This window comes from Corythoichthys intestinalis, chromosome 5 (genome assembly GCF_030265065.1).
Source record: "Corythoichthys intestinalis isolate RoL2023-P3 chromosome 5, ASM3026506v1, whole genome shotgun sequence".
NCBI lineage: Eukaryota > Metazoa > Chordata > Actinopteri > Syngnathiformes > Syngnathidae > Corythoichthys > Corythoichthys intestinalis.
In genome coordinates, this window is record NC_080399.1 from 41,830,535 (window position 1) to 41,845,673 (window position 15,139).

General features: G+C 37.5%; 1 protein-coding gene across 1 annotated transcript in view; it reads right to left on the reverse strand.

The window, feature by feature from the left end:
- Positions 1–4,291: 4,291 nt before the first annotated feature.
- hsp90b1 (heat shock protein 90, beta (grp94), member 1) overlaps positions 4,292–15,139 on the reverse strand; it is a 34,375-nt gene continuing 23,527 nt past the window's right edge. The window contains exons 22-30 of the mRNA XM_057837513.1: positions 12,828–12,880; positions 12,125–12,208; positions 10,978–11,084; positions 10,598–10,751; positions 10,131–10,232; positions 9,975–10,049; positions 9,010–9,078; positions 6,138–6,273; positions 4,292–5,466 (exon numbers count right to left, since the gene is read on the reverse strand). Coding sequence (XP_057693496.1) covers positions 5,333–5,466; positions 6,138–6,273; positions 9,010–9,078; positions 9,975–10,049; positions 10,131–10,232; positions 10,598–10,751; positions 10,978–11,084; positions 12,125–12,208; positions 12,828–12,880 — 914 coding nt within the window. The 3' untranslated portion in view covers positions 4,292–5,332. The remainder of the gene's footprint in view (positions 5,467–6,137; positions 6,274–9,009; positions 9,079–9,974; positions 10,050–10,130; positions 10,233–10,597; positions 10,752–10,977; positions 11,085–12,124; positions 12,209–12,827; positions 12,881–15,139) is intronic.

The window sequence follows — 15,139 nt, forward strand, 5'->3', positions numbered from 1 at the left end:
GTTTATTTTTTAAGATCTCCATTATTAGTGGATGGATCAGTTTTGTAGTTTTATTCTAGGGATGTATGCAAATCGATCCTCAAACCTGATTTTTTTATTACTTTTTTTTTTTTTTTTTTTTTTAATTATTAGTTATTTGTACACTTAAATTTGCCTGTAGGCTAGGATTTTACCAAGTAGTGGGCATGCGTATTCGTCATCACAGCTTTCAACCTGTAGTAGCACACTAGTTTTTCCCTAATCCTTGCCTTTTGGGTTGTTTATATCAAGTTATAGAGTCATTTTTTTTTTTCAATTATGGGTCTTTGAAGCTTTTTGAGACATTGTTGTGATTAAAGGCTATTTAAAGGAATGTGACTTTTGTCCTAATATTTTTTAAAAAATTTGTGATCTTTTTGTTAATTCTATTCGTCCCATTTTGTCAGGTTTATTTGGTATTTTAGTCATTTTGACTGATATACACTATGTAGTATTTTTCTTCATTGTTGTTGATAAATACTAGTCCTTCTAAAAAAAAATAGCATATTGTGATAAAGTTCATTATTTTCTGTAATGTACTGATAAACATTAGACTTTCATATATTTTAGATTCATTACACACAACTGAAGTAGTTCAAGCCTTTTATTGTATTAATATTATTTTGGCAAAAAAGCCAAGAAAAAACAAAAATCCCTATCCCAAAAAATTAGCATATCATGAAAAGGTACTCTATAGAAGCTACTAACCTAATCATCTGAATCAACGAATTAACTCAAAACCCCTGCGAAAGATTCCTGAGGCTTTTAAAAACTCCCAGCCTGGTTCATTAATCAAAACCGCAATCATGGGCAAGACTGCCGACCTGACTGCTGTCCAGGAGGCCATCATTGACACCCTCAAGCAAGAGGCAAAGACACAGTAAGAAATTTCTGAGCGAATAGGCTGTTCCCAAAGTGCTGTATCAAGGCACCTAGGTGGGACGTCTGTGGGAAGGAAAAAGTGTGGCAGGAAATGCTGCACAACCAGAAGAGGTGACCGTACCCTGATAACGACTGTGGAGAAGGGCCGATTCCTGACCTTCGGGGACCTGCAGAAACAGTGGACTAAGTCTGGAGTAGAAACATCCAGAGCTACCGTGCACAGGCTTCTAATTCTTTTGTCGATACGTTACTTTTTACTGTTGTTGTTTTAGTTGATTTTTGTCTCTGGAATTGTTACTTTGACTTCATTCTGATCTTCATACTGACCTGCTTTGTGACCATTGTTGGAGGCATTCCAACAATGGTCACAAAGCAGGTCCGTTTTATGCACATTATGTTCCAATTTTGAGAGTTGAAGAAAATATTTTGAAACTGTCTTGTATAAATGAATGTATGTCCATGGAAGATACATACACAAATAATTACAAAAGTGGTTTTATTGACATGAAAAGTGAAATATACAGTCATCATTATTGGTTAGTATAACGGGTTTGTATTTAAAAAATACAAAAAAAAAAACAAAAAAAAACAGGTACCTGAAAAAGGAATGGAAAAAAAAGGTAACTGTATTTTCAAATTTAGTTCGTTTGATATTGAGCTAACAACACCCAGAAGACTTCACTAAGTCACTTTAGATTCAATGGCCTGCCCGTTTAAAACTATCCCTAAAACTTTTTTAGTTGTTGATCGAGGTAGACAAAAGCATAATTGTGAAATATGCTTCACTGACACACACACACAAAAGAGGGTATTACCTATATTTTACACCAAAACAACAAACAAATTCAGTATTACTATACGTGATTATAACCATAATTGGGCAACTTAACAATTTAAATGTACTCACAATTAAATTGTAAGCACTGTTTTGGTAGGCCTTAAAAACTATCTAATATCTGTAAGGTTTTGTTTGTATGTTTGTTTAAGCAAAAGAATAGTAAGCAGAGGCAGCAGAAGGGGTGGGTGGTATATGGGGCGTGAGAACCCCCCCCCCTAACTTTTATATGACGCTTTCATACTGTTTATTATTTGAATGGTGCTAAAATGATTGTATCATGGGCAGAGGTGGGTAGTAACGCATGACATGCACTCCGTTACAGTTACTCAAGTTTTTGAGAAAAATGGACTTCTAACAGTAGTTTTACAAAGCCATACTTTTTACTTGAGTAGATTTGTGAAGAAACGCTACTCTTACTCCGCGACTTTGGGCTTCACAAGAGTCGTTTGATTTTTCCTCTTTATTCTACATACAGTGTATCACAAAAGTGACTACACTCCTTGCATTTCTGCAGATATTTAGGTATATCTTTTCATGGGACAACACTGATAAAATGACACTTTGACACAATGAAAAGTAGTCTGTGTGCAGCGTATTGTAATATAGCTTATAGCCCGCCCGGCTCATCAGACCATAGGACATGGTTCCAGTAATCCATGTGCTTTGTTGACATGTCTTCAGCTAACTGTTTGGGGGTTTCTTGTGTCTTCAGAAGAGGCTTCCTCCTAGTGTGACAGCCACGCACACCAATTTGATGTAGAGTGCGGTGTATAGTCTGAGCACTCACAGGCTGACCCCCCCATCCCTTCCATCTCTGCAGCAATGCTGACAGCACTCCTGTAACGACTAACGAGTCACATGACATTTTGGAGGGAAAATGACAAGCAGTACTCAATTTGGACATCTAGGGATGTACGTAGTTTCCATTCGGTGTACTCACTTTTGTTGCCAGGGTTTTAGATATTAATGGCTATATTTTGAGTTATTTTGAGGAGAAAATAAATTGACTTTGTTATATAAGCTGCACACTGACTACTTTTCATTGTGTGAAGTGTCATTTTGTCAGTGTTGTCCCAGGAAAAGATATAATTACCTGCAGAAATTCGAGGGGTGTACTCATTTTTGTGATACACTGTATTAGATTTTTTTCTTTTTTTGCCAGCGATGACAAGAGTAGCTCTATCAATTTCACCAATGAGATGTTGCCACAATAATAACATGACTCCATCATACCAATCAGATGCAAGCTTGTCATTCTATGATCATGGCAGTCTGTTCAATCACGTGGCGTATTTAAAGCACCGTAAAAAATCAAGTATTTGACATAGAACGCTGCCCTCAACATGACTCGAAAGTGAAAAGATTTTAATCTGTCTCTCAGTTTTTATTTGGCACCGACTGACCCCGGAAAACCACAGATATAATCCTTTTAATTTCATAATAGTAACGAAACGAAAGAACGATTCACGATTCAAACTAGGAACTATTTTCTCCACGAGAGCACTCATACTCTTTGGACAAATAGTGCTTAATTTCTGTCATTTTTTTTTTTTTCTTTCGTTCAATGTGGTTTTGTAACGTGTTGAGTTAATTATCGAGGGTTGATTGAATATTTGCTTGACTGATTGAATATTTGCTTGTGCTCATACATACTTAATACATACATAATACATATTGCCATATTTTTTCTTATTGATATAACCAGTAAATGATTATTGCTTGCTATACTAGGATGTAGTATAATGTTTAAGTGTTACAAAGAGTAAAGAGGGTCGGGGTGACAACTGCCTTGCTTCATGGCCGCAACATTGTGTAACTAGACCTTCTAGGACATCTTCAGCATCTTACGTCTAGACTTTCATCTAGACTTTCGATGACAATTTTCCATTCGAGGACATCTTCCATGGCCGCAGTGTTGCATAACTGAAGTGTCTGGGTCATTCTGACCACTTTACCTGTGCCCTTGCTTACACACGTGTATTTAGTTAGTTCCACCTACATGCACACACATAGCCAATCAAAATCACATGGGTGTCTCCAGCTTGCTTCCACCCTCCCTTTAGGGCGGCACCCTTCTGTGTTAGGACAAACCCCTCTCTGTCTAGTCCCTCTTTGCTCTCCAAGAAAACTGAATGTCTTCTCTCCTTATTTTTGGGTAATTTTACAAATGTCTACCTCAGGGTCTATTTTTGAACTTGACATAACGGGTTATTTTACAGTATCATTATAACCACAGTTCATTCAGATAATTTTGTGCTGAGAAAAAAAAATAAAGTTGTTTAAAAAAAAAAAAAATTTAAACAAAATGTAAGCAGTCACTCACAACGTTAGTCTCTCAGCTGGCTTAGGAACGAACGCCTGGTTGAAGTGGTAGGGGAGAGGTCTGGGCTTCCTTGCTAAAGCTGCTGCCCCCGCGACCCGACCCCAGATTAAGGGGAAGATAATGGATGGATGGACTACTTTTACTTGAGTAATATTATTTTGAAGTAACGCTACTCTTACTTGAGTAAAATTTTTGGCTACTCTACCCACCTCTGATCATGGGTAAGTGAGTTACAGAATGTTATCAGACTCAAAAAAAAAAAAAAAGGAAGCTCTTTTGAGCGATTTGAAGAAATACTGCCTTAGATCATACACAACCAGTGAATCTCCAGATACTTTATGGCAAAAAACTGTAACCGACAGGGATATCACTGTATCGCACTTCACCCATAGTAAAGGTTTCATCAGAGCAAAGCACAATATGCTGGAAATTTAACTTGACAGTTAAAATAAGACATATAGTCAATGAACACAAATACCGTACATACAGAAGATAGGATTAACAACATTATTGCATCATAAATTAGCAGAGCACAGTGCGGTTGCACTAAATCATGTTAAATGTTGCACTTTAAGCAGATTTGTCCAGCTCCTGTCGGTTGTTCTGAGTGTGTGTGGCTTATCTTATGTCGGGCAAGGTTGAGCTGAGTGAATGCAATTTCATGAAACCTTTACTGTGAGTTGTGTGGTGAGCATTCATGTTTTGGTCATTTTTGGCAAATTATCTATTGGCTTACTAGCTGCATGAAATGTCAGCTTGTTTGTATACTAATTGAGAAATTGCCTAAAGTGTTTTTCACCCTTGTAAGAATTCAAAGGCATACCTACATAAAGCAATCTTTTTTTGCGTGGTTACCCTTCTATTGGAAGCGCCTCCTGAGCTCTGTGCCCCTTAATTACGCAAAACATTTCACCACCTCTAGTAGTAGGCCGACAGGTACGCACATTTAACACAGAAATACTCTGGAAAAATGCTGAGGTACCAGAAAGTCTACATTCGGTCTGATCCCAAAACTGTCTTTTTTGCAAGTTGGCGCTTTCTCAGTTCAAATAAATGGGCCAACAAAACAGGTCAAATTTACACATAAAGGGCGATTGAATGGAAAAGAAGCTTTGAGCAACTCTGCTTTGGCATACGTTACTTTACTGCAAACATGTAAGTCTCATCTTGATCGTCTTGTAAGAAATGTTTTTTTTGTTTGTTTGTTTGTTTGTTTTTTTTTTAGTGGATACAAGTGGGATGCAGAATACCCATCAGTCTGCCGAGCGGCGTCACGCACACTGCTGCTCGATCTCGGTGCGACTCTCAAACAGCATAAGTAGCTGCTCCTCATAGTTAGCAATGTTCCTTTTCATGATGTCCATGCAGGGGCCCAGAAGACGCTCAAAGGCTTTCACATCCATCACTGACAGAAAAATGAAATTAAGTTACGACATATATGAACACCTTCGTCATCAAATTTCCCCATTGAAATGATGTAGAAATGCCCTTAATCAATCAATTCTAACTCAGTCAAAAACTGGCCACAATTCTTTGGTGGTAAAATATAAAAAATAAATACGTAAAAGACCATAAAAATCACAGTGGCGTATAACCGACGAGTCACCTGATTTCTTTTATATCGACAAATTTCGTGTTGGCATGTCACAATTTTGTCCAAGTTAAACCAGGTTTTGTCAGAGTGATTTTCAGTGTTTCTTCTTTTTGCCTTTCACCTAGAAGCCTAAAATCAATCTCACGGTACTTAGAATATATAGCTTATGCATACCTTTAAAAATGATCATTTGAACACAAAATGTAGCTAATGTTTCACAACATGCACAGGCATATATTCTTTTACGCTTTAAAAAAAAACAACTAATATTTTGATAGGTTTGTTGCAACAGTTTGTTTCATCATCTAATCTACATGTACTGTAATGGTTTAATACCATTTTCATTCATTTTAATTGATAAAGTTTCTTTCAAATAGTTAGTAGTAGTGTTCATATGTTTGGCATTTGGTTACCCATTTGAATTGTGAAATGACAGTCTATAGTGAGGCAGTCTGGTAATTGACTGTTTGTTGGATATTTACCCAAACATTTGACGCTCCCAACAGCGTAGGCGGAAGCAGCTCTGGGCTTGTTTGTGACTAGTGCCAATTCCCCAAAATACTGGCCCCGGGAGCACATGGCGATTTCCACTTCCTCTTCGTCCTGCCCGTTTTTCGTCTAGGAAGCAGGAAGCGCACAACACAATAAAGCAAACGTCGAATTGTTAGGGTCCAGGAGATGCTTAAAGATGTTTTGAAAGACACATTTGTAATCCTAAAGTCATGAAACAGAACTGCTATGTCATTGAAGGGGAAGTTCAGATTTTTTTACATTAGGCTTAATCCTCGAGTTACCGGGGGTTTAATTAGTCGGTGGCGTTAGTTAGTTATTTATTAGTTTCAGGGCTACAGAGTGGCTAAGCTAGCGCGAGCCAATGGGCCCATCCTAGCATGCCAAAAAAAAAAAAATTTAAAAATCACCGATGACCCACACAATCAATAGTGTTGGCTATGTTTTCAGGATGAAGTTATTAAAACTTATTATTATTGCATGTCAATAACTGTAGTATTAACAGCAACATTTGTAACCCAGTAGAATAGAGTGATACTTTTTTCACCAATGTGTTTATGTTGTAGCCAGTAGCAAGTGTCCACAGTTTGTATTGTTCCTCGTTCTTCATAGGGTATTTGTGGAAAATCTTATTAGCCCATTTCTTCTGTCTGTTTCCACGCCCTCTAAATGCCCAATGCATTATGTTGCCTTTCTTCAGTCAAGACTGCGTATACTGATGCTGCATTCGAGGAAGGTGGGAAGGTGGAGTCTTCTAACCTCTGACCAGGAAAAATATCATTGGAATGCCACTCAAAGTAGGAGGCCATAGTCACGAAGTCAGAAAAAAGTACCCGGATATCACAAGTTGCTTAAATCAGACGTCACCGACAAAATGCGCTACCCCTCGAAAAGCAGACTGTCAACAGTAAAACTAAAGAAGGCAGTTTACAGTGTGGTCTATTTACTTTAGCTGTCGTTTTTCCTCTTTTTGATCGCTTATAAGAAGGCAGGTTTGCTGGAGGTCAACATTCGTTCTGATGGCCAAAATAAAAAACGCTTGGAATGCTTTGAGGTCGCAACTGGTGGCATCCGAGTGGAATAAGTCCGACTTCCCACCTTTCTATTGGGGTTGCATTACGCATTGAAAAAAATAGTCCCACAGAAATAAATGAATTACGGCAGTTTGGTGCCACATTGTTTTGGCCGCATCTGTATTTTGAACAACGATCTGCATTTTGAATTTATTTGACTATGTTAGATCTGTAAATATAATTTTTTTATTGGCCTGCTAGGAAGGGACCATTGACTCGCGCTAGTTTAGCCATTTCGGAGCCCTGAAATTAATAAATAACAAAAACGAAACTGCACGAAATTTGTTGAAATCAACGCCACCGATCAATTAAACCCCCGCTAACACGAAGATTAAGCCTAATGTCAAAAATCCTGAACTTCGGCTTTAACCTATTACAGGGGTCGGCAACCCAAAGCTCAGGAGCCACATGCGACTTTTTGAACCCTCTAATGCAGCTCATTAAAAATGAAAATTTAAGATTTTATCAAAATGTATTGTGGGGCTTATGAGATTTAACGTAGGAATGTAGCTTCTCATTAGTAAGCAGAACAAGTTTGGTGTACGTTTCTGCATGTTAACATTCACAGGGTGAACCTTCCAAGTGGCTTTACATAGTTGGTGAATTCATGACCTGCGTGAGTGTTATGTTGATAAAAGTGTGTATAAAGCAAGGGTGTAGGTTTGGTCTCAACATTGGTAGGGACGATATAACAGCGTAGCCTGCAGGTACACTTTTTGCTGGGGACGGGACATTAATAAGACCAAACAGATTGGGTGAACGGGTGTCAGGGCCACATTTTTTTTAATGTGAACCTAAATAATTGATAGGCTAAATGATCAATGCAAAATAAATCTGTATCGATTGATAGTAACTTTTACGTGCATTGGTACAGGTGATACACTGTTCGATTCAAACCTTTGCTTTCAAAACCTACTAAAGAAACATTTTTGAAAACTTCCAGAATAAATGACTTTTTATTAGCAAACATAATAAAAATAATTCACTTAATAATAGTAGGGTCAATTCTATCCTTACAACACAAGGGAAGACAATCTAAATTCCCTATATAAATTATCTCATTATATAATGCAAATAAGGTTGCTTAAAGGTTGGTGGGGACAATTTTAGCATCCTGAAAAGTTGGGAATGTTATGTCCCTACCGTCCCTATGCAAACCTACGCCCTTGATATAAAGTGACAGCGACATGTTTTGTTTACTAAAGGGAAGCTGAATTCCCTTCTTAAATATTGTAAGCTCTGCAATGTATATACTTTATGTCCCTTGGTTAGTGTATTCATATCAGATGTCAAAAAGTGTATGTGACTCCTAAAATTTTCTCTAAAATTGTCTTATTTTGTCTTTAGGTAGTTTGTCAGACATACAGTTGATGCTAATTCACTATGGTTGAATTAAGGGAGCTGAACTTGTTGTTGTTGTTTCCCAAAACTTAAAAAAACAACATTTTAAAAAAAAAAAAATGCAGGCCAATTATGTGTACTCCTAATCTTTTTTAAGGTTAAGGTCACATTTTTAATGTAATAAAAATGGAGGTGAAAAAAGTTGTCATTTTACACAGAGATATACATTGAAAATTTGAATTTTATGACAATCAAGATGTTTTCTTCCAAGATAAAGTCGTAATATTATCCTAAATGCTAAGGGTACACACTTTTTTTTTTAATGATATGACACACTTTATCATAAATCATTTTACAGACATTCACTTTGGGAATACAGCAACACCCAGATTAAAAATATAACTGCAATAAAATAAAAAGCAAAACCTACCCTGCTTCTTTTCATGGTGATCCTAACTTGTCCAGACTCTACAATGTAGAAACAATCAGCCAATTCTCCCTGTGAGAAAAACAATATGATCATATACTAATGCACAGGTTGGACAGGTCATTTGTAAATGAAAAAAAAAAAAGGGGGGGGGGGGGGGGAATCAAATAAATGAAGAAGTTACAATGTAAATGGAAACCTATTCATTTAAAAATGGAAAGTAGTCACAGAATATTTCCCAAATTTCCCTATTTTTTTTCCTCTGGTACCACTCCCCAGCCAACTGGACTGCTGCCAGGTGGACCAAAGTTTCACTGATTAAAGTCAATTTAGCATGTTCTTTGAAAAAAACAGATGCAAAGGGAGGAGAGGCACACTATCCACAATGCATGAGACCAAGTGGAAAGTTTCCACAATCAATTTTCTGAGATACGGGGTCAAAGCAGCAGTCTTCCAGGATGTTTTAAAGCATGCTGTGCCGCCAGCTGCTAACCAACTTTATGAAGATGCAGATTTAAAGTTTTCCAACAGGATTTAGCACCTGCACACGCTGCTAAAGCTACCATTACCTGTTTTTGATTGGCCAGCTAACTCGCCTTCCCTTAAAATTGAAAATCAATGGGGTATTGTGAAGGGGAAAATGTGATATGCCAGACCCAACAATGCAGAAGAGCAGAAGATGACTATCAACGCAACCTGGGCTCTCACAACAACAGAGCAGTGCCAAAGATGGATTGACTCCATACCGCCCTATACTGCTGCGGTAATTTTGGCCAAAGGAGCTTTAAACCTGCTCATACCTTTGCTGATCATAACTTTCAGTTGGTTAAAATTTAATTTAAAATTTGGATTTTGGAATTTTCATTTGTTGTCCAAATAAAAAGAAATGCCCATTTGAAATACATCAGTCTGTGTGTAATGAATTAATCAACCAATATTAGGATAAAAATTAATGTAACCTGTATCACCTGTGCAATAATCTGTTGCGAGTCACAGTACACTCGAGTAGATATCACATCCACCACCTTCATCCGCTCGGAAAGCTGTGGATAGGGAGAACAAATTCTTGTCATGACTTCTCAATTTCAGCATACTTACAACTAAAATAGGCAAAAAGAATAGACCTCCAGAGATGTGAGCAGTGGGAGCGTTTCAATGAATGCCTCGTACAGCTTCCTCTTTTTGGCATTGTTCTTCACGATGATCCTTCGAAACGTCAGACGATCCTTACACAAAACGCACTTTTACACACTGTTGTTGGCAATATCCACTTGGGTTTCTTTTGTGTTTTGTTCAGTTAAGTGTTTAACTTTCGCAGTGACTACGCTGACTACAATGCGATACTTTTATAGTCAAATTTAGGACAACAAAATGTCTTCATTTCGCATACAGTGTAACTTTGACTTACGAGTGCCCCAATTTAGGGGACTTTGTATTAAAAATCTTGTTCAATTACTGCTTTGTGTGACTAGCCAAAATCTTAGACCCGAACGACTTTGAGAAACACGGCTGATAATACGTCTAAATTTTGACACGGGATTAGTCAGGGAATGGATTAAACTCACAAATCAAAGTAGAAAATTCAACTCACGAGGCACCAGAGGGCTCCAGGCAAGGTGGCGATGATGGTGGCTGCTCTGGGCGTGTTGTACATAAGCGCCAGTTCTCCGAAGCTACCGCGGTTGTCGTAGCAACCCACCAGCTTCTCGGCACCATCCACTTTGACAGAAATGCTGAAAGTACCTCTGTGGAGAGACCAGCACAAAGCCAACACTATACACAAGTGTGCAGAGCAAATAGACTATGACTGAAAGTATTGTTGTATGCTTTGATTGTATGCATCTCTGCTGCTTGTGTATCCTCCCAGTCAAAAAGGATTGGACATATGTTACTGCCAATGGGTTAATGTGGACTGACAGGATAGCAGGCCATGACACGCAGGAAGCCATAATCGGGGTCATGTTACATTACCTCTCAATCACATAGAAGTTGTCCCCATCGTCATCCTGGTCAATCACGTGTTCCCCTTCTGTGCAGAACTTCTCAAACATGGCGTCCAACACTTGAGACATTTCTTCCTGGGTGGGGTAAAAATAAAAAGTTTTACATTAAGAATAACTGATGGTATAGCGCCTTTTCTGCTGTCCAAAAACACTGTCTGAGATAGCTAGCTACCGCATTTTTCGGACTAGAAGTCGCAGTTTTTTTTCATAGTTTGGCTGGGGGTGCGACTTATACTCTGGAGTGACTTATGTGTGAAATTATTAACACATTATTATATCATTTCACATGTTATTTTGGTGTTTTGTAGTGACACTGATGGTTTGGTAAACTTGTTAGCTTGTTCTTTATGTTATAGTTATCTGAATAACTCTTGATAGCAATGTTAAGTTAACACACCGGCCACGTTCGCATTTCGTTGTTGATGCATCATGTAACATTATCATACTATACACTTTTTCAGCACGTTGTTCTCCATTGTGTTTTTATTTTAAATTGCCGTTCAAGATGACATATCTGTTCTATTTGTTGTATTTTAAACAAGTAAATTTCCCCCCAAAATGCGACTTATACTCCGGTGCGACTTATGTTTTTTTCCTCTTCGTTGAGCATTTTATGGCTGGTGTGACTTATACTCAGATGCGAATTGTAGTCTGAAAAATACGGTACTCTCCATCAACAACTTCAGTTTTAATATTTGGTATGTGAAATTGTATCAGTTTGATCCCAACCATCTCAATTGGACACTTTCTCTTGGCTTTGAGTTAATAGATGCAAATGTCAGATGTTTTTTGTCTGTATCTGTTACTTGTGAATTTCTGTCTTAAAGAAGCAGCAGTGAATGCTCATTACTTTCAATCCCTCTGGCAGCACTACATTCAAACCTGGCCTCATTGTGTAAAGGATACTGTCATTTGGGCTCTGGAAAACTTCAGAAAAAACATCGTCAATTAAAGGTGACCTTTTGTAAAATTTGAATGTTTTTGCCACTGTTGCATAGATGGGTGAAAATTAGTGTATGACCAGACGTTTGTCAACCACGGGGTTTGTGATTTGATCGAAATCACTTTTGTAAGTGTGTTTTTGAGTCATACTGATGTTTCTTTAATTTACTCACAGGATCCAAATTTTTGAAAAGAAGAATGTCTCGACACGCTTCCTGTAGTCTCTGTCGCTGCTCATCTGTTTTGGGGTGGGCGACCTGTGCATTATAATTGTGTGGTGATTATTATGATCAAGAGCAGTTAGAATAAACAATAAAGCAAATCTATATACATTTATATATTCTTGCATTAAAAAGAGCATCAAGAACAATTAAGTAAATATTTGTTGTTAAAAAAAAAAAAGATCACAAAAAAATACTCCAAAATGCTCCCAAATTAAATAGATAAATTATAATGGGGTCATGAAGCAATGATTTGCATGTACCTTCATTACTTAATAAATTTAAAAATGTATCTAACTGTATAAATTACAATGATTTATGAGTGACATTTTACATTGCACAAACAAGAAAATAAAGATAGGGATTGATGGCGTAATGAACTACAGTACTGGACTGTCTCAGAAAATTAGAATACACAATATTCTAATTTTCTGAGACAGTCCTGTACATTAATCCACCATTTAAAGCAGGGGTGTCCAAACTTTTTGCAAAGGGGACCAGATTTGGCGTGGTAAAAATGTGGGGGGCCGACCTTGGCTGACGTCCTTTACATAGAACAATATACAGGACTGTCTCAGAAAATTAGAATATTGTGTATTCTAATTTTCTGAGACAGTCCAGTATATAGTAAGTTGATAAGTAAATATGTACTTACCCTTTGCTCTTTATCCTCATCATCTTCATCAGGATTGAAGGCTTCAGCACAAACTATACAACAAAAGAGCAACACATTTACTTAAGTCCACCATCACACTGGAAACAGTTTGTATAGACACAATTGTATTGGGTACCACTTCACTTTACATTCTTATTGTTAACAGGCACTTGCATTTCATATTCTAATACTGAGGTAAATCTTTTAATCTGACGATCTATGTATATAAATTCATCAATTATTCTTTCATTTACTTAAAAAAAAGCTAATATTATTCTATTATATTTAGGGCTGTCAAACGATTAAAATTTTTAATCGAGTTAATTACAGTTTAAAAATTAATTAATCGTAATTAATCGCAATTAATCGCAATTCAAACCATCTATAAAATATGCCATATTTTTCTGTAAATTATTGTTGGAATGGAAAGATAAGACAAGATGGATATATACATTCAACATACGGTACATAAGGACTGTATTTGTTTATTATAACAATAAATCAACAAGATGGCATTAACATTATTAACATTCTGTTAAAGTGATCCATGGATAGAAAGACTTGTAGTTCTTAATAGATGAATATTAGTACAAGTTATAGAAATGTTATATTAAAACACCTCTTAATGTTTTCGTTTTAATAAAATTTGTAAAATTTTCAATCAAAAAATAAACTAGTAGCCCTATTCTGTCCTCAATGTGTGTGAGTACACAAATTGACAGATAGCGAACATAAGTTCCAAAAAGAAATCAGACGGTGTGGCAAAGTTGCATGGGCTTTACTGAAGTCACCTCTTTTTGACAGGAGCACGTTTCTTGTATTTTTGTAAAACTGAAAATAACAAGGCAATGTGTCAATAACTTGCATAAATCACAAAATAACATAAAATGTACACACACGTGTCCATTTGAGCAGTAGCACTAGCCAATTAACTCACAAGCATCTAACAATGTAACTGCATTTCACCATATATGTGAACAAATTCAAATACACATCATCAATAACTATCTAATGCTCATGAATATAAACAAAGGAGGAATATAACTCACAAGCGATGCATGTATTAAACACAAACAGCGTGATGGGGCTATGAGAACTGCCACTGAATACTGGATGCGGACGTTAGCTGGTCTGAATAGCACTGTCTATAGACCCTACCCACGTGACGTCACAACTCCGCTTTCCTGAATGGTACCGCCCAATTGTCCGTCAAAACATAGTGTTAACCTGTTACGGCTACGTACATTCCTCCTATTTACGGCGTGTTTTTCTGCTCCTTAACATTAATAATCAAAATGGTGAAGGCGTGTGTGGCTGTTGGTTGCACTAACAGAGAAGATGGAAGGAGAGACTTGAAGTTTTACCGTATTCCGAGGGATCCAAAGAGGAGAGCGAAATGGACGGCTGCAATTCGACGTGAAAACTGGGCACCAAAAAATCACCACAGACTATGTAGTAGTCATTTTATATCCGGTAAGATGCATTTAAGATATACTTAGAGGGTTTTGGGCTGACAAATAACCACAATTAAGATCATTGCTAGGCTAATCGCCGACAACATACACGTATATATGTAGTGAGAGTGCTATCGCTAAACCATATAAACATAAAAAGCCCTAACTGCATTGACAAATGACATGAAATAAATTAGACTTGACAGTGGATGTTAGCGAGAATAAAAGATTTTGAATTGAAAATTTCGTAACTAACCTTTCCAAGCACAAGATAGATTCCTGCCGAATTTTCGTGGACGAGGACCTGTTTCACCCAACCAGCAACGAAGTATTTATAAGCCTCCAAGTTCTTGAAGTTTTTCAAATTTTCGTGAGAATAGGCTGATTTTGTGTGGACAAGATAGTTGTAAATATCAGCGTAGCAGATGTCAGGCAGACAGGGCGAAGACAGTGGGTCGAAAAACATCGATTTGGGCATCAAATATGGATCTGGCGACTGTATAGAACGAAGCTTTTCCACATAACGCCTTTTATGCAACACATCCAGTGAGTTTACGGCATCCGAAAGCACCGGGTCTTCCATGAAATGCATTTTAAATTCCTCAATCAATTGAAACCAATGCTAATACAGAGACAAAATGATGGACAAGGGGGCGGAACCATACAGCGAGCACGTGGTTTTGTGACGTCGGTGGGTAGGGTCTATTGATGTGAGTTCGCGTCGACATATAATCACGTCAGAAAAGCGCGCCGAAACCCAAATAATCAGCTGCACTGAATCGCCAGCAGAGGGCGACATTACGCCAGATAACATATGCAAGTCACACCCAAGCGCCAGCAGAGGGCGGAAAAACTCCA